Source organism: Peromyscus californicus, unplaced genomic scaffold (assembly GCF_007827085.1).
Source record: "Peromyscus californicus insignis strain IS unplaced genomic scaffold, ASM782708v3 Scaffold_9__1_contigs__length_137607984, whole genome shotgun sequence".
In the NCBI taxonomy this organism is placed as follows: Eukaryota; Metazoa; Chordata; class Mammalia; order Rodentia; family Cricetidae; genus Peromyscus; species Peromyscus californicus.
Window position 1 is genome coordinate 131853161 of NW_026294617.1, and position 27031 is coordinate 131880191.

At 45.0% G+C, this 27031-nt stretch overlaps 1 protein-coding gene across 5 annotated transcripts in view; it reads left to right on the forward strand.

Annotated features, from left to right (window-relative positions):
• The window catches only part of Slc44a5 (solute carrier family 44 member 5), a 316279-nt gene that overhangs the window by 205982 nt on the left and 83266 nt on the right, over nucleotides 1-27031 (forward strand). For all 5 annotated transcript variants that reach the window (XM_052730288.1, XM_052730286.1, XM_052730290.1 and 2 more), the window contains one exon: nucleotides 6333-6378. In XM_052730288.1, coding sequence (XP_052586248.1) covers nucleotides 6333-6378 — 46 coding nt within the window. The remainder of the gene's footprint in view (nucleotides 1-6332; nucleotides 6379-27031) is intronic.

Genomic DNA, 27031 nt, shown 5'->3' on the forward strand with positions numbered 1-27031 from the left:
TACATCTGTAAAGTGAAGTAAGTGATAATTTCTAACCCATGTAGAGTCAGACAACATAGACAAAATAACAAGGAAAGCATTCCCTAGAGTATAGATCTGATGCTAAACCTGTGTGAGATGATATTACTGCCATAGTAACAGTGCTGTACACCTGACAGATCTGAGGATCTGCTCTTCCGAGTTCTCTCCTTTCTTGATACACATTTTATGACTTCCAGTTTTCTCAGGACTTGGTCCTCTTTCACAGCTCCAGTTTTCATTTAAAAAAAATTTTAATAACACAGTTTACTTAATCCAATGTAAACTAAACATCATCATTTCAACATGTGGTCAATAAAGCACTACTGAAGAGATTTTTAAACTGTTCTTTGAACATTAAATCTTTACAATTTGGGACTTAAAATATTTTTTAAATTTCTTTCTAAACTATTTACACATTTATACAATGTATTATGATCATAATCCCTCATTTCCCATCTTCAACACTTCCCAGACTTCTACAACATATCCTCCAAAGCGCGCGCGCGCACACACACACACACACACACACACACACACCTCACTGAATCAAATTAGTGCTGTCTATACGTCATACATAGTTGTGAAGCCATCCACTTGAGCATGAGCAACCTACTAATGACCACACCCTCAAAGAAAAGCAGTCCTTCCTGCCCTAGCAGCCATCAGCTCTCAAGAGCTCCCCAGCTAGTGGTAGAGCCTCGTAAACTCTTCTCCTATCCACGATGGAATAACTGACTTGGTCTTGCATGGGTTTGGGGCAGGCAACCACAGCTGCTGTGAACTCATGAGTACAACGACAATGTCATGTCACTTCACAACTTTCCTCCTCATCTTCTGGTTCTTACATTCTTTCTGACTCCTCTGGAATATTCCCTGTAGACTCTACTTCTCATGTTGAACATTCAGCTGAATGCCATTTCACCCTCAAAGGAACCAAAACAAAATTTATATTCCCTGTCTGAGATCCACTTTACAAGTGATTCTACTTGCTAATGCTCTGTTTTAACAGCATCAACTATTCAACCTTCTTTAAATCCAGTAAGAGACCATAATGATAAAGCATTATAGGTTCTAGAGTGTGATGCTTAGCTTTAATTGGTAACTTGATACAACCTAAAATCACCTGGGAAGAGAGTCTCAATGAACGATTGTCTACCTGTGGTTGGCCTGTGGGCATGTTTTGGGGGACTGTCTCAGTTACTCAACCCACTGTGGGTAGCATCATTCCCTAGGCAGGCTGTAAAGATGATGTAAGTACAGAGAACTTGAGCTGAACAAAAATGAGCAAGTGAGCATGTGTGCATCCACTCCTTCTCTGGCTCCTTCTCTTTCTCCTTCCTCCCAGATTTCTCCTTCTATATCTTCTCTCTGCCTGCCAGCCCCACCTATTCTTTCTCCTGCCTTGCTATAGACTGTTTAGGTGTTTTAGACAAGAACAGTAAACACAGCTTCACAGGGTTAAATAAATGCAACATAATCAACATTAACACACCTTAAACTAACATTCTACAACAGGTTCCTGTATTCTTCTCTCATACAGTACATCCTGACCCAGCTTCCCCTTCTCCACCCCCCTCAGTCTCCCCCACCCTCTTGCCCCCCAGAACCACTGCTCCTTCATTTTCTTTCAGAAAAGAGCAGGCTTCCCAGGGATATCAACTGAACACAGCATAACAAAATGCAATAAGATGAGGCACAAACCCTCATATCAAGGCTGGAAGAGGCAGCCCAGTCAGAGGAAAAAGGTCCCAAAAGCATGCAAGAGTAAGAGATACCTCTCTCCCACTGTTAGGAGTCCCACAAACACCCAAGTTAACCATCCACAGCGTACATGCAGAGGACCTAATACAGATCCATACAGTCTCTGTGATTGCCACTTCAGTCTCTGTGAGCCCCTATGAGCCCTGCTTAGTTGATTCTGTGGGCCATGTTCTCCTGGTGTCCTCGACCCCTTTGGCTCCTACAATTCTTTCCTCCACCTTTTACAGGGTTCCCCAAGCTCTGCCTAATATTTAGCTGTGGGTCTTTGCATCTGCTCCCATCAGCTGCTGAAGGAAGCCTCTCTGATGTCGACTAGGCTAGGCATCAATCTTTGAGTGTAGCAGAGTATCATTAGGGCATCATTTCATTGATTTTCTTTTGCCAGTTGTGTTTGGTTCTACCCTAGGTATCTGAGTCATCCAGCTTCTAGTTCCTGGTAGTGTCAGGCTTGGGCTGTCTCTCATGGCTCGGGCCTCAAATTAGACCAGTCACTGTTTGGCTGTTCCCACAAGCTCTAAGTCACCATTGCCCCAGCATATCTTGCAGGTAGGGCAGGTGTGAGTCAAAGGTTTTGTGACTGGGTTGGTGGTGTCTTAGTCCCTCCACTGGGAGTTTTGCCTGGCTACTATGGAGGTGGCTGGTTCAGGATCTGTATCCTCCATTATTAGGAGTCCTTGCCAGGGTCACTGTCATAGGTTCCAGGAAGTTTCCTCTGTACTAGGTTTCCACATTGCCCCTTACATGCCCCCCCATTCCACTCATATCTCCCTGTACTCTCCCCCTCTGTCCCTCCATCTCCCACCTGATCCCTCATGTTCCCATCTCCACCTACTCCCAGTCCACTTGCAAAAATCTATTCTATTTCCCCTTCCCAGGGAGATCCATGCATTTCCCCCATCCAGCCTTCCTTGTTACTTAGCCTCTCTGAGTCTGTAGACTGTAGCATGGTTATCCTTAACTTAACAGCTAATATCCACTTATGAGTGAGTACACACCATGTTTGTCTTTCTGGGTCTGGGTTACCTCACTCAGCATGATTTTTTTTCTAGTTCCATACATTTGCCTTCGATTTTCACAATGCTATTTTTTTTAACATCTGAGTAATACTCTATTGTGTAAATGTACCCCATTTTCTTTAGCCATTCTTGGTTAAGGGACATCTCGGTTCTTTCTAGTTTCTGGCTATTATGAATAAAGTCACTATGAACATAGTTGAGCATGTGTCCTTGTGATAGGACGGAGCATCCTTTGGGTATATACCCAAGACTGGTATAGCTGGGTCTTGAGGTAGATTGATTCCCAGTTTTCTAAGGAACTGTCATAAGTGATTTCCACAGTGGCTGTACAAGTTTGCACTCCCACCAGTGATGTGGAAGTGTTCCCCTTGCTTCACATTCTTGCCAGCATGAGCAGTTACTTGTGTTATTGATCTTAATCATTTTGACAGGTGTAAGATGGAATCTCAAAGCAGTTTTAATTTGCATTTCCCTGATGGAGAAGGATGTTGAACATTTCTTTAAGTGTTTCTCAGCTGTTTGAGATTCCTCTGTTGAGAATTCTTTGTGTATCCCTGTACCCCATTTTTAATGGGATTGTTTGGTTTGTTGATGTCTAGTTTCTCAGATTCCTTATATGTTTTGGATGTTAGTCTTCTACTGGATGTGGAGTTGGTGAAAACCATTTCCCGTTCTGTAGACTGCTGTTTTGTCCTACTGACAGTGTCCTTTGCCTTACAGAAGCTCTTCAGTTTCACAATGCCCCATTTACTGATTGTTGATCTTAGTGTCTGCACCATCAGTGTTCTGTTCAGGAAGTTGTCTCCTGTGCCTGTGTGTTCAAGGCTATTTCCTACTTTCTCTTCTATCAGGTTCAGTGTGTCTAGTCTAATGTTAAGGGCTTTGATTCACTTGGACTTCAGTTTTGTGCAGCATGATAAATATGGATCTATTTACATTCTTATACTTGCTGGCATCCAATTAAACCAGCACCGTTTTTTGAAGATGCTTTCTTTTTTTTATTGTGTGTTTCTGGCTTCTTTATAAAAAAAAAAAATCAGGTATCCATAGGTGTGTGCATTTATGGGTTTCTGTTTTTATGCCAATACCATGTGGTTTTTATTACTTTAGCTTTGTAGTACAGCTTGAAATCAGGGATGGTGACACCTCCAACAGTTCTTTTATTATATAAGATTGTTTTAGCTATCTTGGATTCTTTGTTTTTCCATATGAGGTTGAATATTGTCCTTTTAAGGCTAGACTGCTCTTTTATAGCATGATTTCTCTTGTCTCATTACTTTGTTCAAAATCCTTCTCTGATTCCCTGTGGTCTATAAAGTATGAAATAAATTCCAACCCTTTTTTGTCTGTTCTGGATCCACACTACCTACTCAGCTTCATTCTATGGTCCTCCTATCCCATTATCCATCATTCTCGTGGCCCAGCTTTTCTACCACTCTTGCAAAAATGCTCTTCATTCCCACCTCCGTGACTCCATCCATCACTACAAGTTTGTCTTTGCTTATCCATTTAAAAGTCTGGTGGCTCTATAAGCCTTCCTTACTGATACTCCCACTGACTATGGCATTTAATTTCCCAGGATTCACAGCACTGCCCTTGCATACATGACTCTAATAACCATACTTTTCCTGTAATATAGTTCTATACTTTCTCCTTGTGTTGAAGACAGAATGTGATTCCTCCACCTTCTCTTCCCTGTAGTGCCTCTGTCACACAAAGTACACAAGAGGCAGTCACTGAGTTGCAATAAATATGACTGAATTCTGGTTTCAAAAGGTACCTCTTTTGCCTCTCCTTTTGTTCCAGCTTTTACACACACACACACACACACACACACACACACACGCACACGCACACGCACACGCACACGCACACGCACACGCACACGCACACGCACACACACACACACAATCTCACTTCCTGACTGCTGTGGTCCTTGCTGGAAGTTACTCCCTCAGAGCTCCCGTTACAGTTAAGGGTGTCACCACACCTTAGTACGCTTCTGTTCACAAACACCTCAGGCTTAGTAGTTTCTGACTACAGGGTTAGTTTATTCCACATAGTTTTAGAGTCTTGGAGACCTTGGAGTCTAAAATCAAGGCACTGGCAGGTTTGGTGTCTGGAGAGAGTGCCCGTCTGATTACAAGATGGGGCTTTTTTGGCTGTGTCTTCCCATAGTGGAAGATGGCAACATGGAGACCATGGTATCCTGACTTGCCAGAAGAGAGAGCTTTGCAAAGGCTAGGTCGTTCTTTGCATCTGCTGCTTGAGGACATTGCTACCATTCAGTCCTCTGACTGCCTTATTGCTTAATCACATTTCAGCAGGGCTCACTAACCCCTCCCGCCATCCATGGAGATTTTAATTTTCAAGAACAGGGGCTGAGGAAAATGGGACTGCTGGCTTTGGGACCCACTTCTTGGTACTGTCACTTCAAGGGTTATCAACAGAAATGAGGGGTGCAAGCATTCAGACCATAGCACCACATGACTTAGTATTCCATCAATTATCTTGTATGGCATACTTCTTGTTCAAGTATGAGTAAATACAGCCTTGCTGAATGCATCAGTGTGTAGACTCTGCTCTCTGAGATGGAGCCTGACCATGCCTTACACACTTCCTGTACCTCCTCAGGTCCTGCTGTGCATCGCAGGTGCTTTACACATATTTACAAGCTGCTTGTTTCCTGGATTTCCACTGCAAATCTATCCCTTTGCTGCTCTTTCCTGAATATACCAAGTTCTCTGGAGTGGTTCCCACTTTGTGAAAGTGGGGACAAGTGGCTGACACTCAGAGGTCTTCTTTCTAATCCTTTTAAGATCATGTCTTTGATTCAGAACCAATTTTGTGATAGAACCAAGTATCTAGAACAAGAGCACTTGCCGGGAGGAACCCGGGGGTCTGGGGTTTACAGCTGTAGCCTTTTGCCAGGGATGATTTTTACAGAAAAAGGCCATTGCACATGGATTTCATGTGAGCAAAGACAGGAGCACTGTTGCAGCACCATGGGGTGACGGTGCCTGTAGGCAGGTCGTTAAAGCAGTGTACAATATGCAGCTGATAGGGCAGAGGCCAACGAGGGTTGTGGTGAGACTTCTCAAGTGGAAGCCAAATGACTGGTTTCTGAAAAGAAAGAAGAGCTGGGGTAAGTCACATCTCAAATTAGGATGTACCCCTTACAGGTCCTCAGCCACACGGCAATGGCAGAGGTCAGACTGGCCCAGCAGCTTTGAAGCGCCCAGCCTTGCTCTCAGACACATCTTCAGAGTCGACGCTCTCTGACGGAGGGTATTTTCACAGTTTATGGGGAATATGACCCTTCTGGTCTTGCTTCTAGTTGGAGAGGGGACAAGAGCTTGGCAAGTGTGACCAGGGCACCCCTGTTATTTCACTGGACAAAAGAAGGACTTAGCATTGCACAGAGCAGTAGGCCAGCTAAGAACAAGCTCTATCTTTGATAACATTTTATATTCATTTATTTGCCTCTTCATTGGCTTATATACTTAAAAAGATCTTTTTTATTTTTTAATGCAGGTGATTCAAGGAGCTATCCAGATTTCCAGGGACCTACTGCCAACAGGTAAACAGCTCCTTTCTAGTGAATGCATGTTTTTAAACAAACACTAAAAGTTGATTTTGGGTACATCATTTTATAGCTCATGGAGAATTTTATCTATTGTCAGGGACAAATACCTCACTTCTGCCTGAATGTAATCTTATTTACTTAGGGAAAGTACAGAGAATAAATCTCTCCTGGAATCATGAACACTGTTCGTTCAGCAAATGATCTGCCTTTAGTTACTAGACCAAGAGTTTGTGTTCACCGAAAGAAAACCCTGAGAAATGCTTTCTGTACCTTATCCACCCTGTGGAGATGCAGACTCATTCAGGTGGTTCTGCCTGGCGTCTGTGAACTCTGTGACTCACTGTGGCCGATGCAGAGTTGCTATGCCAACCTCTTCCATGCCAGGCATTTGTGCCACTCAGCTTCCAGAAACAGGGCACTTCCCAGAGACCATTGTTCTCCAATGCATTGTGGGTCTTTAGGGCATTAGTGTGCTCCAGGGAAATAACCATATCTTTGCTGGTGCTCCCCTCCCCCAACATTACGTAACATTTCAATTTCAGCCAATAATTTAGCCCCCTTATCATTTATCCTCTCCTCTGTTCTCAGGCTTACAGCTATCCAGAGACAGGGCTGTGGGGGACAGCTATAGGGAGGTTATGCTGCTGTAGCTGATTTCTGCTTGGCTTTGACTTTGATTTCTGGCAGTCGCATGTCATAATAATCCATGGTGTGAAATAATGATCAGCACGCTCATTTACACTTGCCAGTCATTGGGATGTGTGCCAGCCTTTCCTGCAATTTCCCTCAAATCTCCCAGCTTTAAGCAGTTTATTCTAATTCACCAAAATGTCAGGCCATTCGTTCAGGTTCCTCATTCACAGGTCCACTTTCTTAGGATGGGTCTGGAACCTCTGTCATTCTCTCTGTGGTAACACCGTGCGCTCACTCTGTTGCCCAGAGTGCAGATAGCCTTGCTCAGCATGGTATTTACATTTCATAGTAACTAATTGGTGAAGACTGAATGTAGCCTGTTGGCCCCAAGGGACCACTAAATATCTTTGAGCTTCAACAGGAATAATAATTATAGTAAACCAACTGTCACATTAGACAGAGGAATGTGAATTTGAAGTGTTCCTCTTCTAGCCATAGAGAAGGCAGAAGCCTGGTTGGTTTTATGGAGATGAACTGAGGTCTCCCCAACTTCATCTTCCATCATGTGGCCACATAAGGACATGCAGGTTAATAGTGAACAAAGTGTGTGGCAGTAGCCACACAAGAGCATAGTGGATTGTATGTCCAACAGTAATGTATCACTGCAGTGTTCCTACCTGGTGGCATCACAGAGACCACAATGTCCTCATCTCCAGCACATCACTTACATGCACTGGTGAGTTGTATTGGATTACAGATTTCCGCAGTATTCGTCACAGTAGCATGCTGTACAGGTTTGTGGCTAAGGAACAGTAGGTGAGGCCATACATTCATATGTGCCACAGCCTATGGGTGTAGTGTAGCCATTTATAAAAGCTAGGTTTATGTAAGTATACCAACAATATTCTCACGATGCCAAAAGAGCTTAATGACACATTTCTTAGAAAGACCCCTATGTTTTTAGACACGTGGCTAGGGACCCTGAGAGATAGAAAAGTGGCCCGGGGCACTTGCCACAGAGCCTCACGATGTGAGTTCCATCCCCAGGGCTGGATCAGTGGAAGAGGGAATGGTGGGAGGAGAGAAATGACTCACACAGGTCGTCCTCTGACCTACACACACACACACACACACACACACACACACACACACACACACACACAAGTAAACTCTAAACACCTATGAAAATCACTGAGGAAAAAATTGTAATCTGGGGGGGGGGGGGATGGAGTGGGGATGTTCCAGACACACAAAGGGCTTCAGAGGTGCGGTCTTCCTGTGGACACAGCTCCCCACCTTTCAGCTAAGGAAGGAAGGCATCCTGCACAGGAGCAAGCGCCAGAGACTCAGTGGGCCCTCTGAAGGCAGCAGGACTTTATCTGACCCTCACTGGGGAAGTAATGAGGACATTTAAAGAACAGAAGAAAGTGTCCTCACAGGTCCAGCACTTGCCCAGTACAGCGGAAGGGCTGGCTTCAAACAAGCCAGCAGGACAGCAAGCACAGCGGGCCTCCTCTTCCCTCCCTTGTCTCTCAACGACAGCAAGCTCGTGTGGTACGGTCTCCCCTGTGTTTCAGGCAGTCTCCCCCTCCCCTTTCTGTCTGCCTGCCAGGCTCTCCCCTCAGCCCACAAGCACATTTCCTGTCGGTCGCCAGCACCTCATTTGCTCTTGTCTACTGAAAATAGGGTGTCTGGGAGTTGATTTGGTCATTTAATCATTTTTCCCTGTTCTATTTGAAAAAGTTGGCCTCCAGGCCATGTAAGTTGTCTTCCATACTCAACAGTCAGAAAATATCAGTTAGTGTTGGGTTGGTATTGCAAAAGCGAGGTGAGTGAGTGTGTGTGTGTGTGTGTGTGTGTGTGTGTGTGTGTGTGTGTGTGTGTGTGAGCATATACAGGGTGGAAACGAATGCACAGAGCAGACTAAGAAATACGAGCTCTTTCAGAAACTAATGCATGAGGGGTTCTGGGGCAATTCAGAGCTGAGAAGTTTGTTCTGTTAATAGACAAGAGCTGTGGGGGCCATTGTTTTTCTTTTTCTTTCTTTTTTTCTTTTTGAATTGATATATACAAAGTCCAGTATGTTATTTAATTGCCAGCAATTGTGTGAGCATTTGAGTTAAGACTCCTTTGGCTCAGCTGGGCCTGGGGGTTCAAGCCTATATTCCCATGCTACACAGAAGGTTGAGGCATGAATATCACAAGGTCAAGGTCAATCTGAGCAACTTAGCAAGACCTAGTCTCAAAATAAGAAGTGAAAAGAGAGGTCAGGAATGTAGCTCCGTGGTAGAGCACCTGCCTGGCATGTGTGAGTCTCTCCACTGAATCACAAGTACCAGCAAGAACAGACAATCAAAAGCCCAAATGACAGCAGCGGTGGTTTCTATTCAGGACGTTTCCCCTACTGTTTTAACACTTCACTTGTATATGGGTGTTTTAAGTCATTTCATTAGATCCCTGGGGCTTTCTTTGGCTGGGTGAGGCTTATGTGTCTCGAGACAGATGAAAATGGACCCCTCCACTGCTCATTGCCCAGTGCTGGACAAAGATTCTCATGTGTAGCACCATGCAGGTCGGAAGGGCTCACAATGTTGGTACTGTTGTTGGCAGGGTAGACCATTTATCTACATTAGTAAGGGGTGCTTATTTGCCTGCTGTAGCAGAAGGGGTGGTAAGTTACTGTCAGGAGGGGGGTAAGCGAAGGGTAAGAGCTGTATGAGGGATGGTGAAGGGACTTTCATTCAGGCAAAGTGACTAAAAACCCCTGTGTATTCTCCAATCCTGAGTCTGTGCCTCTGTGATTCAGCTCTTTTATTTTAATTCAGTTTTACTTATTTTTACTCTACGTGCATGAGGCTGTGCCTGCATATGTCTATGTGTGTCACATGCAGCACCCACAGGGACCAGAAATGGATGTTGGCTCCCATGCAAATAGAGTCACAGTCAGTTGTAACCCACCATGGGGACCTCGGAACTGAGCAGCTTTGGTCCTCTGCAACTCCAGCTAGTGCTCTTAATCACTGAGCATATCTCAGCACTCTGACTAAGCTCTAAAAGTCAAGGCTCAGAGGAAAAAAAAACCCTAGCTCAGGCCTAGGAGACGAGCATGTTAACCTTGTTCAGGTCTAGGAGGTGAGCACACTCACCCTTACCAAATTCTGAGGAATTCTGCATTTTGTTACTAAGAGAACTTCTCAAATTAGCCTCATCACAGAGCTGTCCCCCTGGTTCATGCATGTCTCTGGTTTGCATCTTATCATAATAATGGGTGTGTTTCTTGTCCCTGTAAAAGGGACTCAAATACCAAAAGGCAGAGTTCATCCCTGTACACAGAAAGGGTCACAATGTCATCTATAGCATGCCTTTCAACAAGTCTTGTGTAAAGTCACAATACACAAAAAAACGGAGGAGGTAAAAATAAGTAGTTGTCCTGAATGGCTGGTTACTCAATGTCTTAGTTTGGGCTTCTATTGCTGTGAAGAGACACCATGACCATGGAAATCCTTATGAAGGAAAAATATTTAATTTGGTCAGCTTGCATTTTCAGAAGTTTAGTCCATTTATCATCATGGTGTGACATGGTGGTGTGCAAGCAGACATGGTGCTGGAGAAGTAGCTGAGTGTCCTACATCTTGCAGGCAACAGGAGGTCAATTGCAACACTGGTTGGTATCTTAGGCATATCTGAGACCTCAAAGCCTGTCTCCACCAGTGGCATAGTTCCTCCAACAAGGCCACACCTCCTGATAGTGCCACTCCTATGAGCTTATGGGGGGCCACTTACATTAAAACTGCACAGTCAGCATGGCTGAATTGATCAATCTTGAATCTTGAATCTTTTCCACAGTGGATATTCCTCGCTGCAGTTAGTGGAGTTGATGGGGCTCTGGAAGCAGAGGAGTGCATACTTAGTGTTTGCAGGAATACAAGTAGTGGGGTTCTAGAAAGCTTCCTAGTAGATGACACCTGTCAGCTGGTGCTTGATGTGCCAAGAAGAGTTGACAGCAAGGTCCCAAGTGCAGAGGCTTGAGAACACCTATCCTGGAGACAGTGGTGTGTGGACAGGATATGGTGTGCCGTGTGTGAGTGGTGGGTTGTGTAAGTATCAGGGCTGAGGAGAAGGCTGGAGAGTTAGATGACATCACAGTTTGCTGCTTTATTCTGCACTGATGAAATTGACAGCTCTCCAGAGGAACAGAACCAATAGAATGCATATGTATTTTATTTATTTTTTTCTATTATATGCATATATTATTTTATTTATTTATTTATTTATTTATTTATTTATTTATTTTTGGCATTTAAGTTGTCTTAATAACATATTGCTTTTCTTTTTTTTTCTTTTGAATGCCAAATGTCATTTATTGAAGGAGGGAGGAGGTCTTAAATACAGGCTTACAGCACAATGGGAGAACCCTGGAGGGCAGAAGTTCACTACCTATGTTTTACAATCTTGCATCTAAGCTGTTAACACCCAATATGCAGGATACACAGATAAGGAACTTCCCTTAAGCATTCAGGAGGGTGGAACCCAGCAGGGAATTAGCATAGGGAGGATATCAAGGTCAAGGTCAGCAAGCAAGGCAACAGTTACCCAAAATGGGGGCCAGGACCCTACAGGTCCCCCCTTTTACTAAAAAATGAGCTTCCGACTTAGGTTGTGTGGAATGTCAGCAGGTCACCTTACCCGTCATGGAGATGCTTGCCCAGGCCACACAGGTGCTCTGTCTTAGGTTGGTGAGCACCCCCCCAAGGCATTACCCGTCTCTGAATACTCATTATCATACAGGCTCTATTGTGTGTGAGCTGCAGAGTTAACTGCTGCCAAAGATCTCAAAGTGGCACTGGGCTTGCAATCTGTGTGTTGGACACAGAAAAGACCAACAGAAGTCCTAACCCACCCATAGCCAGTAGGCTAAAGGCAACTGAACCATTCCCTTCCTTAACGAGCCTCACTGCAAATTGGAGTCCTTGTAAGATGGTATCCCAAAAGCAAATGGAACTTGAGTTTATAAATTTATAATTTTCAAAGCCAATTGAAATGTATATAACTATTGAATTAAATTTATCATGCCCAATAGAATGGAAGATTAACTAACTGTGGTAGCTACTTTTGCTGCCAGGGTCTCCACTGTGCTAGCTGTAGTAACCAATTATGAAATGGCAATCCTAGAAACAATAGCAGCGGTAGCCGCCACTGCTATAACAGCAACAACAGCAGCAGCAATGTCAAATTCTCTTCTGGAGTGTGTGGGCATCCACTGGCATGGACACAGCTCCAGGAACACGAACACCACGGCCCATTTTTCTTGATCCCAGCACAACTTAAGCTGGCAGCTCTGCAAAAGAACAACTAAGAACCATAAAGAAAAAAACAAGCAGCTCATAAGGAACAGAACTAATGGTCTCATAATGGCTACATTCAGGCTCACAAATTTTAAGGTATCTTCAAATTGAAGAAATTGACAGTTCTCCAGAGGAACAGAACCAATAGAATGCATATGTATTTTAAAGTGGGGTTTAGATTGGCATACATGTGTGACAGGGTAGTTTAACAGTGGCTGTGTGCATGGTGGAGAGACTGAGAACCCAGTAGCAGCCCAGCTGGCAAAGCTGGATGCCTCACCAGCCCCAGTCTGACACCAATGGGCTAGAAGTTTCCTGGAGAGTCATGGGTGTGCCGTCCACCTCGGAAGGCAGAAGAGACGGGAGTCTGATGGCAGATGGAGGCGGCAGCATGAACAGAGGCAGGGAGGCTACAGGCACTCCTGTGACAATGAGTGAAAGTAGGCAGGCACTGTCCCTTCGCTAAACCTTTCTGTACCTGGACCACTTGTTGGAAAGTGCCACCGACTCAGAGACAGGGTCTTCCACCCTCAGCCCAACCTTCCTGGGGAAGCCGTACAGACACCTCCCAAAGTATGCTTCTTAGTTGATCCTGTTGACAGTCAAGATTAAACCATCAAGTAGGTTTTCATATTGGCAGTCCTCTGCCCAAGCCACCACAGCATCTGCCTTGCTGCTAATGGGAGCACAGGTGTGTTAGTGACTTGTGTTATTTCTGAGACTAAGACCATGATGATAGAAACCAAGGGACGGAGGGTTTTGTCAGCTTACGGTCCCTTCTGGAAAGGATGTCAGGGTGGCAAGAGCCTGGCCTCCAATTAGGAAGCAGAGCAGTGAACACCTGTGCTCATCTGGGTTTCTACTTTTTCCTCAGTCTAGGGTCACAGCCATAACAACAGTGCCCATGTGTGGGTGAGTGTCCTCACCACAGTTATTGTAATGTATGTAATCCCTTAAAGACGTGCCCAGAGCTTTGTTCCCATAGTGATCTAAATCCAAACAAGTTGACAGCTAAAATTAACCATCACAAGCCTCCTAGATATGACCTGAAGTTCTTGTGCTGGTGTTTGTCCTGTTGGGTGTTTGTGTTCAGAATGCTTCAGTGGACTGGACTGCAGTGTGGTGGGGTGAATATCACCTGGAGATGTGAGCTGCAGTGATGGCCCCTAGGAGACAGGGATCATGTGACAAGGAGAATTGGAACTTGAGGTGGGGATTCTTGAAGGGCAGGGAAAGATGAGAAGGAGTTTGTACTTCATCTAAGAAGCATGAAAGGGACCCAAAGAGTGAGGTGTGTGAAGGAAGTGGCTATGTTGTAGTTATTGCAAGGACTTATTGAGGTGCAGAAGAGGTGGGGATGTGAGAAGATAAAAAATATAGAGGTGCCAAAAGCCACATGGTAAAAACTCTTGTGTCCTAGAGGAAAGGGGCTAAACTTTAAAATGACAAGCACTGGGCAGGAGAGATGGCTCAGCCTTAAAGCATTGCAGTACAATCAGGACGCAAGTCAGAGAGCTGGCATTTCAGTTCACCATCATAATTCCAGTGCTCGGAGCAAAGACAGACAGGGAGCAAAGACAGACGGGGGCTTGAGGGCCAGTCAGTCTCACTGACTTGGTGAGTTTCACATTCAGTGAGGGAGCTGTCTCAAAAACTAAGGTGGAGAGAGCACTGAGAAATATATGCAGTGTCAACCTGTGACACACACACACACACACACACACACACACACACACACACACACACACACACGGCAAATGCCAGATTACTTTGAATCCAGGTTGCTGCACAGTTAAGCATACTTCTTAAGTGTGCTCTTTCTCTTTTCTCTGCTCACACTTCCTCACACTCATCTTGAGAGTGTCCCTGGTGACTTCTTCCTTGCCGAGCTTGGTGAACAATGCCTCTGTCACGCAGTCTTGCAGCAGCAGCAGATGTGGTGACCTCTCTCTGTTCCAGAGAACCCTCTTGTCCTGGGCTTCTTTGACATCACAGTCCAGGCAGCTTCAGTCTCTCGAGGCATCCCCTTTCTGCCCCTTGGTTGTTCTCCACATGTCTGTGAGGCACAGGACTGGGCCTTCCTCCTTCCTGTCTTCCTCCCCTCCCTCCTTCCCTCTCTTGTCCCCCCTCCCATTTCTGCTAGAAACATCCCACACCTGTGTCCTGCTCACCTTGGTGGTTTCACCTCGTTAGTTCTCTGCTGAAATGCTTTTCTCCTGACAGATGGGTCATTCCTTGTCACCCGGCTTTGAACCCAATAGCAATTTTCCCAGGAGCCCTTTGTGCCAACCCCACTTTCCATCCACTCTCGGACACACTAATTGTATCCACTTTATAATATTTACCACCACTGAAAACTTTATTTCCTGATTACATCATTACTGTGTGTCTAGACCATCACTCTGTGAGAAACAAGGACCTTGACTGTTTTGTTCCCTGGAAAAATCTCTCACAAACTGACATCCATTTGTTGAACAATGGAATGAACTGTCACCTGGATTCAAAATGATAGAGGGCTAGGAAAGACAATGAGCCATTTAGAAAGCAACTTCCATGACCCAGGTAAGAAACTGTTAGAACCTGGTTGAGGCAGTGGCCCTGGGGGAGAAGAGAGCTGTGATCCATACACGGGTGAGAATATGCCTGGCTCTGGCTCAGGCTGTGCGTGGAGGCATGGCTGGCACCGCTGTGCCTGAGGAGTATATGTACTGGTTTGTGCTCCCAGAGGCAGGAAGCTGGGGCTAGTAGGAATGGCAGAGATACTCATGCGCTTGGACATCGAAGCACTGACTTGGGGAAGCCTGGTCATGTTTAGGTACCTACCAGATAGTAGAAAAAAAAATCTAAATATATGTTTGGAGCGCTGTTGAACATTGTGTATTTCTCTTAACTAAATAAACTTTCTAGGTACATGGAAATCTACGGAAGACTATTAAAGTCCACTGAAAATCAGCCTAAGTTATCTCGTAATATTCCCAGATCACCTGTGAAGTCATCAGCAGCTGCCCGTGTAACCTGTGTGTGTGTAATAATGGCCCTCACATCACTAGTGTTTCCTTGGCTGGGCCCCAGGTTACTCCGCGAGCTTCTCTGGGATCTGCCTGTGAGGGGCACGTGAGTGAAGTTTGGACCGTGTCACTTTCCTCATCAAAATTTCACCAAAGCGTTCCCACTGCCTTAGTGTGACATTTAAATCTCCTTACAATCCTGACAGAACATATCCATATATGCTCCTCTCTCTCCCTCCCTTCCTCCTCTCTCCCCCACCTCCCTCCTTCCCTCTCTCCCTCCATCCTTTCCACCTCTCTCTTCTCTAACTCTTAAATAAACTACTGCTGAGCCAAGCCACGTACGCCCCCCCCCCCCCACACACACACACAGGCTCCGAGGTTAATTGTGTCAGCGCCTTGTAATGTTGCCACTTAGGGATGACGATTGCCACTAACAAGCTGACAAAGACTGATGTGCAGAATCAAATGCCGATGCCGTCTTTCACAGTAGCAGATTCCATTGCTGAGCAGACCTGTTGTTCTGGTTGTCCTTGACTAGGCAAACCAGCCTAGAAACCAATGATCCAAAGGCCACTTGAGGAGTGTAGGTCAGAGCAAGGGAGTTACAGAATGTCAGGCTCTTGAAGCCTGTGGTCAGTAGGATCTTCATCTACATCCTGTGTCCATGGGACAATGCAGCCTGGACAGTGTCTGGGTGGCAGAGCAGTGGGACCTTACGCATCCCCTTCACTTCTATTAGGAAGTTCAGTACGTGGTAGGTACCTACCAGATAGGGTTTTTAAGGTTAAGTTCAGTTTGCTACACCTGAGGCTTACAGTGTCCGTGGTGAGTGTTATCCTCATGTGTTCAATCAAGTGTCACGTGCTCAGTTAACTCAGAAGGCAATGCTGTCTGACACTGTTGCTCTTTCTACCCTAGTTTACTTTTGGTGGGTTTCTCTCTTTTGAGACAATGTCCCACACTCTAGCCCAGACTGGCCTAGAATTGGCCAGATAATCCTTCTAGCTGAGCTAGTCTCAGATGCACAGTAATCATCCTGCCTTAACTTCTTGAGTGCTGGGATCATAGGTGTTCATCGACGGTTAACATGGCTACTTCCCACATTCCCAAGTTTTGAGGAAGCCATGGCATGAAGTCGTAGTCTTTGTTGTTTAACAGTCCTGTACAGGATCCAGCCCTCCTGACCCTGGCCCCGCACACTGTCCCCACATTTGGTCCTGCACCCATGCTGAATGTAGTTCACAAACTTGGTCTAGACTGGTTGCTAGTGCTTTTTCCCTTCTGTAAATATGTGCTGTCTTGTCTGGTGCAGTCTGTGTTAGGTAGGAATTTCCCTTGGAGGACACAGGTCTGTCCAATCCATAGTTGTGAGGAGGGCTAGCTGTGTATGTTGTTTTAGACAGTGTTTTTCACTTCTCTAGATATATCTTTGGTAAGAGAGCACTCCTTGGGGGGCATTCTGTTAGTAAAGAATGGGGTTATTCTGTGGCTGCTCTTAGAAATGCCAAGATTCTTTTTCAAATTAATATAAGTTGACATTTATAATTGCATTCATTTATAGGATATAAAGAGATGTTATGAATTATGAATACAATGAAGAATAACTAAATAATTGCTAGTTAACATACCCATCAGTGTAACTGCTTAACATTTTTGTAGTGATGAGATTTGAAATATACTCTTAATAATTTTGTTATTGGCATCAGTCTGCAATAGATCTAGGAGAACTCACACATTGTTCTTGTCTGAAATGTACACCCTTTGATCAATATCCCCCTCTCCACCAGCACCCCGACCTCAGTTCCCGCTGTTCTCCATCCTGTGCCTGTTAGTTTAATTGTTTAGTCTCTCTATATAAACAAGAAGATGCTGTATTTGTGGGGTTTTTTTGTACTGGGTTCATATTACTTAGGATGATATTCTCTGATCTGCTCATGCTATAGCAAATAGTTGAATTTTCTTCTTTGCAAGGCTGATTAATATTCCACTGTGTGCACACATCACATTTCATTTGTCTGTTCATTCATCTATTAACTATCACTTAGATTGCATAACTTGGCTTTGGTAAATACTGCCACAGTGAACATGGCAGTGCAGATATTTTTTCCACAGATTGATTTCAAATGTGGATGGATACTCGGAATTGGGATTTGTGGGTAACATGCTCATTGTTTTTAATTCCCAAGACATTTCCACTCAGTCTTCCATAATGTCTGTATCAATTTCATTTTTTATCAACAGAAGACACTGGCTCCTTTTCCTACACATCATCCTCAACACTTTCCATCTTTTGTCTTTTTTCTAACAGCCATCTGATGGGTGTGAAAGGTTTTAAATTGCATTTCCCTAATTATTTGTGTACATTGCTGGCTATTTGTATATCTTCCTTTGAAAATTACTGTCCATGTTCCCTTGTCCCCAGAATGTCCAGGGTTTACTAATCTGCATCTTCTTTCAAGCGAGGTTTTCTTTTCTGAAGTAAAACGAAACTCAAATCAACCCATCTCCACATCCTGAGAAGGCATTTATTGAGGTGGGTCAACTGTAGTAATTTGAACTTCATTTTTTCCAGGCACCAATCACAGATCAAACAAATGTTCATAATACTTTAATGATTTTTATCTTGACATGAAAAGAAGGGATAAAGCAAATAAGCTGAAGTTTTTGCTCCAGGACCTATAAAGCTGACCTGCCTTGATACAGCACACTTGGCTAATACAATGCTCCATGTCACGGCCATGGACACTTCATCAAAAGGTTCTCGTTAGGACATGGTCTCAACTGTGTGTCATGGTCACTCAGGCCCTCCAAGAGTCCCAATGCTCATTCCCCACTTAGGCATCTGAAAGGCTTCTGACAATGGTGTGGAATTTGGGTAGTGTTGAAGCAGAAGCTCTTAGTAAGGACCTTAGGCCCTCTGGTCTGAACAGGCTTCACCGGGGCATGATGACAGTTTTGTCTGAAATATGAGAGCTGTCTGTGGTCATTTTCAGCCTCTTTGGGGCTTATCTTTGTCTTTATCCACATGTCCCATGTTTGGTGTCTCCCCTCGTCCTAGTCTTCTCTTTAATCCTCACTATTGTGTAGAGTGTATTCTAGGATAAGAACCAAATGTGGTGGTGATAACACAAGTGTGAGTTGCCCTCTTCCTTAAGGAATTGACACATGCTAGAAAGACAGACAACGTACAAGAGTTTGCAGCTCAATGAGAGAAGAGAATCTGGGGTACAGTGATAAAAGGGACCCCTTTTCAGTGGAGTCTCCTGTAGCTTTGGTTCCAAAGATTAGTTTTCACAGGTTATCATTCAGTAAATATTTATTGAGCATCTATTATGTGTATGGGTCCTTCCATATGCTACAGGCAGCGTGATGGCTGATAGTGGGGTAGTTACGGCTTAAATATTATTCCTTAATTGGTAGTGCTGTGGGAGACCTTTAGAAGGTGGGACATGAACGGAGACATCTGTTACTAGGAGTGGGCATGAAAAGGCTCCATCACAGCATCTAGGTACAACCTAATTCCTCTACTTTCTTGTCCACTGTGATGCGAGTGACCTTACCACAAGCCCATGCTACCATGACCGGAGCTGCTCTGCCACACCGTCCCCTCCATGACACAAGGAGGCCCCTACCGCTGTGACCTGAGCTGTTCTGCCACGCCCGCCCCGAATCTGTTGTGTCATGTGCTATGGTCACAGTAACACAGAAGGGGCTAATGATGAAAGTTGCTTCTGGAAGAGAGAAACACAGAGCAGACAATGTCTAAATTAACATAAACATAGGAAGGAAGTAAATGAGGTGATGTGGTGGGGCCTAGGATGGGAGTGAGGAATAGGAGCTATAGTCGATGTCAGAGAGAAGCAAGCTTTCTATGGGGATGAGGACTGCAGATGGGATGGGGAGTGGCATGGTAGCATGCTCTGCATGATAAACCCATTATCTTAGTGCACTGGGAAAACACTGAGGTGCTGGAGAATGCATGAGTTCATCTATTGCCTGCTTTTCAATCCCATTCTGACTGCTAAGTGGACGACAGCTTTAAAGAGACCAAAAGCAGGAGCATGCAGATGAATGGAGGCTTTCAGAGCCACCTGAGTGAAAGACAGGTTGCCTGGATAAAGTGGTGGTAGTGAAGATAACAGAGGAGAGACATGAAATTCAGAATATATTCTGGTGGTGTAGATAGGTGTGCCTATGGGCAGGATTGACCCTGACAAGCAAGAGACAGTAAAACATCAACACTTGTACAGCCACTTTGGAAATCAATATGGCACTTTCTTAGAAAATTGGGAATCAATCTCCCCCAAGACCCAGCTATACCACTCTTGGGCATATTCCCAAGGAATGCTCAATCATACCACAAGGGCACATGCTCAGCTATGTTCATAGCAGCATTATTTGTAATAGCCAGAACCTGGAAACTAGATACCCTTCAGCTGAAGAATGGATAAATAAAATGTGGTACATATACACAATGGAGTACTACTCAGCAGAGAAAAACAATGACATCATGAGGTTTGCAGGCAAATGGATGGATCTAGAAAAAATCATCCTGAGTGAGGTAACCCAGACTCAGAAAGACAAACGTGGTATGTACTCACTGATAGATGGATACTAGATGTGGAACAAGGATGACTGGACTGCTACTCACAACTCCAGGGAGGCTACCTAGAAAACAGGACGCTAAGAAAGACACAGGGATCCCCCAACAGCAGAGAAATGGATGAGATCTACATGAGCAAACTGGATGTGAGGGGGGGTAATGAAGGGCAAGGGTTGAGGGAAAGAGAGCTTAGGGGAGCGGGAGATCCCAGCTGGATCAAGAACTGAGAGGGAGAACAAGGAAAGAGATACCATGATAGATAAAAACCCCATGAGAATAGGAAGAAGCAAAGTGCTAGAGAGGTCCCCAGAAATCCACAAAGATACCCCCACAACAGACTGCTGGCAATGGTCGAGAGACAGCCTGAACTCACCTACTCTGGTGATGGGATGGCCAAACACCTTAACTGTCGTGCTAGAAATCTCAACCAATGACTGATGGAAGCGGATGCAGAGATCCACGGCCAGGCCCCAGGTGGAGCTCCAGGAGTCCAATCAGCAAGAAAGAGGAGGGAATTGTATGAGCGAGAATTGTTGAGACCAAGATTGGAAAAAACACAGGGACAAATAGCCAAACTAGTGGAAACACATGAACTGTGAAACAATAGCTGAGGAGCCCCCAACTGGATCAGGCCCTCTGGATAAGTGAGACAGTTGATTAACTTGAACTGTTTGGGAGGCATCCAGGCAATGGGACCGGGACCTGTCCTCAGTGCGTGAGCTGGCTGTTTGGAACTTGGGGCCTATGCAGGGACACTTTGCTCAGCCTAGGTGAAGGGAGGAGGGGACTGGACCTGCCTGGACTGAATCTACCAGGCTGAGCTGAATCCCCAGGGGAGTCCTTGCCCTGGAGGAAATGGGAATGGGGGGTGGGCTGCGGGGAGGGTGGGGGGGCAGGAAGAGGTAGAACAGGGGAATCCATGGCTGATAAGTAAAATTAAATTAAATTATAAGATAAAAAAACCATCAAAGATAGTGAGGTTTGTGAGGAACATGAGGCAAGTGAGGACCCCTTTACCTCATATGAAAAGATGGCTCCTTAGAAAGATGGCTTGCTCTTGCAGAAGTCAAGGCATCTGCTGTAGCTGTGTTGGTGTGTGATGCCAACTAGGTATCTTTGTGGTGTGGCTGTGCATAAGCCTCAAACTCTGAGGAATAAGATCAGCTGGAGTGTGTGTCTTTGTGTGTGTACGCGCATGTGTATGTAGGCATGCACACATGCATATAGGATACACGTGCATGTGGAGGCCTGAGATTGATGTCTGAATCATCCTACATTGCTCTTCCATCTTATTCATTGAGACAGGGTCACTCAGTCAAACCCAGAGCTCATCAGTACATATAGTCTTGCTAGCAGCTTGCTTTGGGCATTGGTCCCCATCTCCCTGTGCCTTCTGAGGCTTGAATTACAGGTGGGCTGCCATTTGGGACCTGAATTTGGGTCCTGATGCTTGCGTGGCAAGCGCTTTAACTGCAGGACCGTCTCCCTCGCCCTGCACACTCACCCGTGATGTATGTCTGTATGTGTATCCCACTCACAGAGGTGCTTCGCTTCATTACTTCCAACATTTCCATGTCTGGCTCGGTCAAGCAGAGCCCTTTGATGGCATCGTGGATGGCATCGCCCCAATGATGCCCTGGCTCTTCCTAGATCTGGCTACTTGCTTATATCGTTCTTTGCTTGCACTATTTAATGAAACTGCTGATACATTGTGAATTTGCGGAAGAATTATGACCTGTCCGTGTGATGGGAGCTAGCAGATCTGGATTAAACCGGCCTACCCACAGTGTGAACATTTTTCTCCACTTTACTTTTCATTTACGGCTCGTCCCTAAACTGCCTCATTATGTCTTTCAGAAACAGTCCTCAGAAAAGAACTAATCAGGAGGTTCAGTGTTGGAAGTACATGGGGGAAAACAGATGTTTGCTATTTAAAGCTCTGTGGATGATTGTTAACTCTTTTTCTAGTCAAAAGACATTCTTACCCACTAAATAAATATATTGTCTTTAAGTGTGTGCCCTTATATGTCATGGTGGTGGGAAATTTTCACGGCTCGAGTTGGAAGGAGAGGTGGGCAAGGAAAGCATCGGTAAATTCACCCTTACCCTCACATGAAGCGGGTGAAAGAGAAGGCACTGTAGGATGCTGGGAAATACTAGCAGCCTGCTTAATCTCAACAGCCAACGAGCTTAGCCGAGTTTGTAGGAACACAAACGCTACAGTCCCGTGTAAATACAAATGTTAGCATTTTAGCCAAATGCAAAGGAGGAGAAGTAGGAAAAGGGAGCCATACCTGTGATTTTATACTACACTGAACTGTAGCACTTAAAGGAATTAGCATTATTTAATACAAAAAATACAGATTCATAACAATTATCCATTCAACTAGCAAAGAACTTTAGAGTTTATTCAGTTCACCCTCCTGTTTGTGGGTGACATAAACAAGCCTGGAATGATTAGAAAAGTCGAGTCACAATGACCTGGTAACTGTGCTGCAAAGTGCCTGGACTCAGCGCTTGGGTGAGGCCCTTACCAGCCCACCCTACTTGTGACATTTAACACGTCATTACCCGCTTTGCCTTTGTCTTCTTGGGGTTGTTAGGACACGACTCTAACCACTCTTTAGAGTTTTTTGTCTGGAAGTTCTTCAAAGTCATTTTACTGGGGTCCATTACTGTAGGATTAGCTTTTTTTAGAGGAGACATGCTATCCTGGGTTTGTGTTGTTTCTGGCTTTGCATTGAGATTTGCTCCTTTAGAGTTAGCTGGTTGAATGGGAGTGTGGTCCTGGGGCTGATGATATGAGAAGTGCTTTCCAGCCAGTGCTGGGAGCTATTTAATCAGACATTAGAGGACATTTATAAAAAGGATGCTTGCTGCTCTTGCAGAGGACCTGGGTTCTGTTCCCAGCACCCACATGGTGACTCACAACTGCCTTAACTCCAGCTCCAGGAGATCCTATGCCTTCCCCCCTCCACACCCCCAAGACAGGGTTTCTCTGTGTAGCTCTGGTGCCTGCCCTGGATCTCGCTCTGTAGACCAGGCTGGCCTTGAATTCACAGAGATCTGCCTGGCTCTGCTTCCCTAGTGGTGGGATTAAAGGCATGTGCCACCACCACCCAGCTATCCTATGCCTTTTTATAGCCTATGCAGGCACATGCATACACACAAATAAGAAATAAATCTTAAATCCACAGTTAAGAGCAGAAAGAGTTAATGAATGCATGCCCTAGTGTTCAGCTTGCTTTCTGTACTCACAATCTATTGACCCAAACCCCAGAATGTTGCTGCCCACAGTGGGCTGGGTCCTCCCACATCAAGTTAAAGAAGACAATGGCTAACAGACACAGTGACAAGCCGATCTGATCCAGATAATCCCTCATTTACACTCCCTTCCCAAATGAGTCACCATTTCACCAAGTTGGCATGTAACACCATCCATCACAACACCCATACAGCTGGGTGTGCACACCTTGTCCTCAGCAGTGAGGCAATAGCAGAGAGGCAGGAGGGCAGTTGTAGCCTCCACATCTACACAAGATGGTTCCAGAGATAAATGAGCAGATCCTGGGGCCAAAACCTAAGATCTGATTCCTTTACCAATTTTAGAAGAATCAATGGTTAAAATAAATTTATAGTTGATAGACTTGAATAAAGCTAAGAATTTTATGAGTAGTAGATTTTGTTTGTGTTCACGCTGCAAACAAAATTGAACTACAAAAGCTTTGCAACGAAATTCAGCAAATGTCTATCAGCCTAGAATTATGTTTATAAAATTTCTGCCGTCTGAGGTGATCTGGCATCTATAACAAAGGCCGTTTCCCATCTGCTACTCATGTATTCATAGAATGTGTTTGCCCAGAGACCAGGGACAGGGAGGAAAGGAAAGATTGTATTTCTATTTTGTGCAAATATTAACATACCTCAAAGCACACGGGAGTCTGTATGGGATCGTATGAAATGAAGCTAAATAAAATCCAAACTAGGGCACTGTTTGCCAGCTTTGCTTCTAAATGTCAGGTCGGCCAGACCCAGGTGTGGGTTTTCTGATTTGATAGTTTGATGTGCTTTTGACAGTGAAGCACACGCCTCTGAAGATCTGTAGATGTAGACAGACCGCAGGACCAGGCATGGGGAGGTGTGTGTGTTGGTAGTGCCTCCAGTGTGAAACTGAACTGGGTGTTTGCAATGGAGAATGCTGGACTAACTTTAAATATTGGTGCCGAAGTACAGGGCACAGGCTTTGCCCTTTACGTTACCACAGAGATCATCTCTCTACATCTGACAGGTGCCACTAATGCTATGGAGACCTCGCAAGAGAACACCACAATGGCTGACCCTGACCATGTGCCCCGGGCTAAAAGAGAAACCTAAAATAAGATACTGATGAGTGAGCCAGGGTGAGACCTCTGTGCTGAAAGCCAGGGCACAATGTGGGTTAACCTAGCTTTAGTGCCATCTTTTTACTCTTCCTGGGTTTTGTCTGTCCTGAGATTCAGGGACGTGAAGCTACATTTCACAATCCCAAAGCTATCTGTGATCTGTTAGAACTACGTTTTCACGGGACTTAGTGATTTGTACTTGGATAAAATAACCAGATTATCTTGCTTATAGTTAAATATACTCACCAAAGAAAAATGTTTAAACATATATTTTTAGTTTAGTTTTCACAGCAGATTTAAGTAACTACCAAGATTGTGTGTGTGTATGTGTGTGTGTGTGTGTGTGTGTGTGTGTGTGTGTGTGTGTGTGTGTGTGTGTGTGAGATGGGAGCTGCATGTGCATGAGTGGGCACATGCATATGGAAACCAGAGATCAACCTTGGGCATTGGTACTTAGGCTGGGTCCACCTTGACTTTTGAGAAAGGGTCTCACTGGCCTGGAGAACATCAATTCAACTAAGCTGGCTTCCGGCAAGCCCCAGAGATCTGCATGTCTCCACCTTTCCCAGCACTGAAATTACAAGTGTGCATCACCACACCCAGCTTTTGTGTTTTCAACTTGGTTTCTGGGGCTTGCACTGAGGCCCTTGTGCTTGCAAGGCAAGCAATTGACCAAATGAGCCGTCTCCTCAGCCTGATGTTGTTCTTAAGCAATCCAATCTGTGGTGGTTTGTTGTAGCAGCCCATGTTGATTAAGACACCCAAGATGCTCATTCTGCCCACCAGGACTACAGTTAAAATGGTCAGGACCCCTATCTTGTTAGGACTCTCCTTGACTGTGAGTGGAAAGGGATGGGGCTATAAAATTACAGGCCCATTCATTGAGAATACATCATGGAACGCCTCTAAGAAATTTGTTTTGTTTAATTGTTGAACCAATTTGTGCAAACCAGTAGCCTGAGGTGTCTGAACACTGCGGTCGTTGGGCTTGGTGATTACCCCTGTCATCCCAGCTGCTAGGGAGGCTGAGTCAAGAGAACAGAAGTTCAACGCTTTCCTGGGCTACACGGAAAGCTGAAGGGCAGCCAGAGACTGTTTCAAAATGAAAGTGAAAGGAACGAGACTGGGCTAAAGCTCAGTGGTAGACTGAAGACCTAGCATGGCCTGGGCCCTGGGTTCTTTTGAATATTGCAAAGAAAAAAAAAAAACACTGATCCCTGGTACACTTCACTGCTTGGAGCTGGGTGTGGGTAAGGTTGGGGTGAGGTCTGTTTCTTAGTTATAGTTTAAGTCTTTCCTGAGTCCAAGACTTGGTCCTGGGTTTCTTACAGCTCTTCTTCCCTGCTACGCATCCTACTTGTACAGCGATGAGTCAGGCCAAGTAGCTATCTTTGCGGTATCGGAAATGATGGAAAATTATAACGCAGTCTCTTGCTCTAAAATCACACTTTTGAAATGTATAATATTCTGATTGGAAAGATCTGTCATTCTAGTCACACGTGACATCGGCCTTTAAAATACAGATGTTACCTGTTCCATTTATGCTCCTCTTGGGCGCTCTTATCCACTAATTCAACAGATTTGTAAAATGCCAGACATTCGACTTTCAGGAGACGAAAGCTCCCCGAGTCACCCAAGATGCTTAGAAAGAGGCTCTGCTGAGGGAAGCGTTTGATTCTCCAGGTCCTCCATGCTTTATAGATGAGGAAGCTTGTTGATGTCCATGGTGCTTGGTATATTGAAAATAACTTCAGTTGAAACATTACCAGAAATTGTCTTAGGGTTTCTTAGCAGTTAGTTTCCTTGAGCTGCTGTCTGCCCACAAGTGTGCAGCCTGAGTTCTTAACACCCACATAAAAATCTTGGTGTGGCTGTGTGCCCCTATAATCCCGGTGCTGGGGGAGAGGGGACAGGTGGATCCCTGGGCCCAGGGTCCAGCCTGCCTAGCTGAAATGGTGGGCTCCAGCTTCAGAGAGAGGCCCTGTCTCCCAGGACAATTATGGTGGAGAGTGATATACAAAATTACCCGAAGTAGAGTTCTGAACTCCACACATAGAATGGACAGTTGAGTGCACCTGTGTGCATGCACACGTGCATACACACACAAATAAACAAGCCAATTAATTAATTTAAGGAAGGAAATGATATATACAAAGAGACCAGATACCCCTGAACTTTGCTTTAGTGTTTGGTGATTAGAGTCCTTTAAACTATCAAGTAAAAAGTCCTAACATTAAATAAGTTTAAATTAATACCATCCTTCACCTTACTAACTGCTCTCTCTTACTCATGAAATGTCACTTCTTTAGAGAGGATGTCACCTCGTCTTCTGTTTTCTCCAGGCAGCTTCTGTCACTGTGTGGCCGTGACTTACTTTCCTCCCCTCTTTCTTTCTCTGTGGCGTGTCCACGTGTACTCGTTAGTGTGCGTGCGTGCGTGTGGAAGCCAGAGGAAGATGTCTTCCTCTACTGCTTGCTATCCTACTGTGTGAGACAGTCTCCCACCAGACGTGGGGCTCGTGAATTCAGCTAGCCTGGCTGACCATCGAGCTCTCGGGTTGCCCTGTCTCATCTTCAGTGCTGGGGTCACGGTGTGTGGCAACATACCCAGTTTTTGTTTTGCTTTTTGTTCCGGGTGCTGGAGATCCGAACTCAAGCCTTCTTGCTGGTGTGG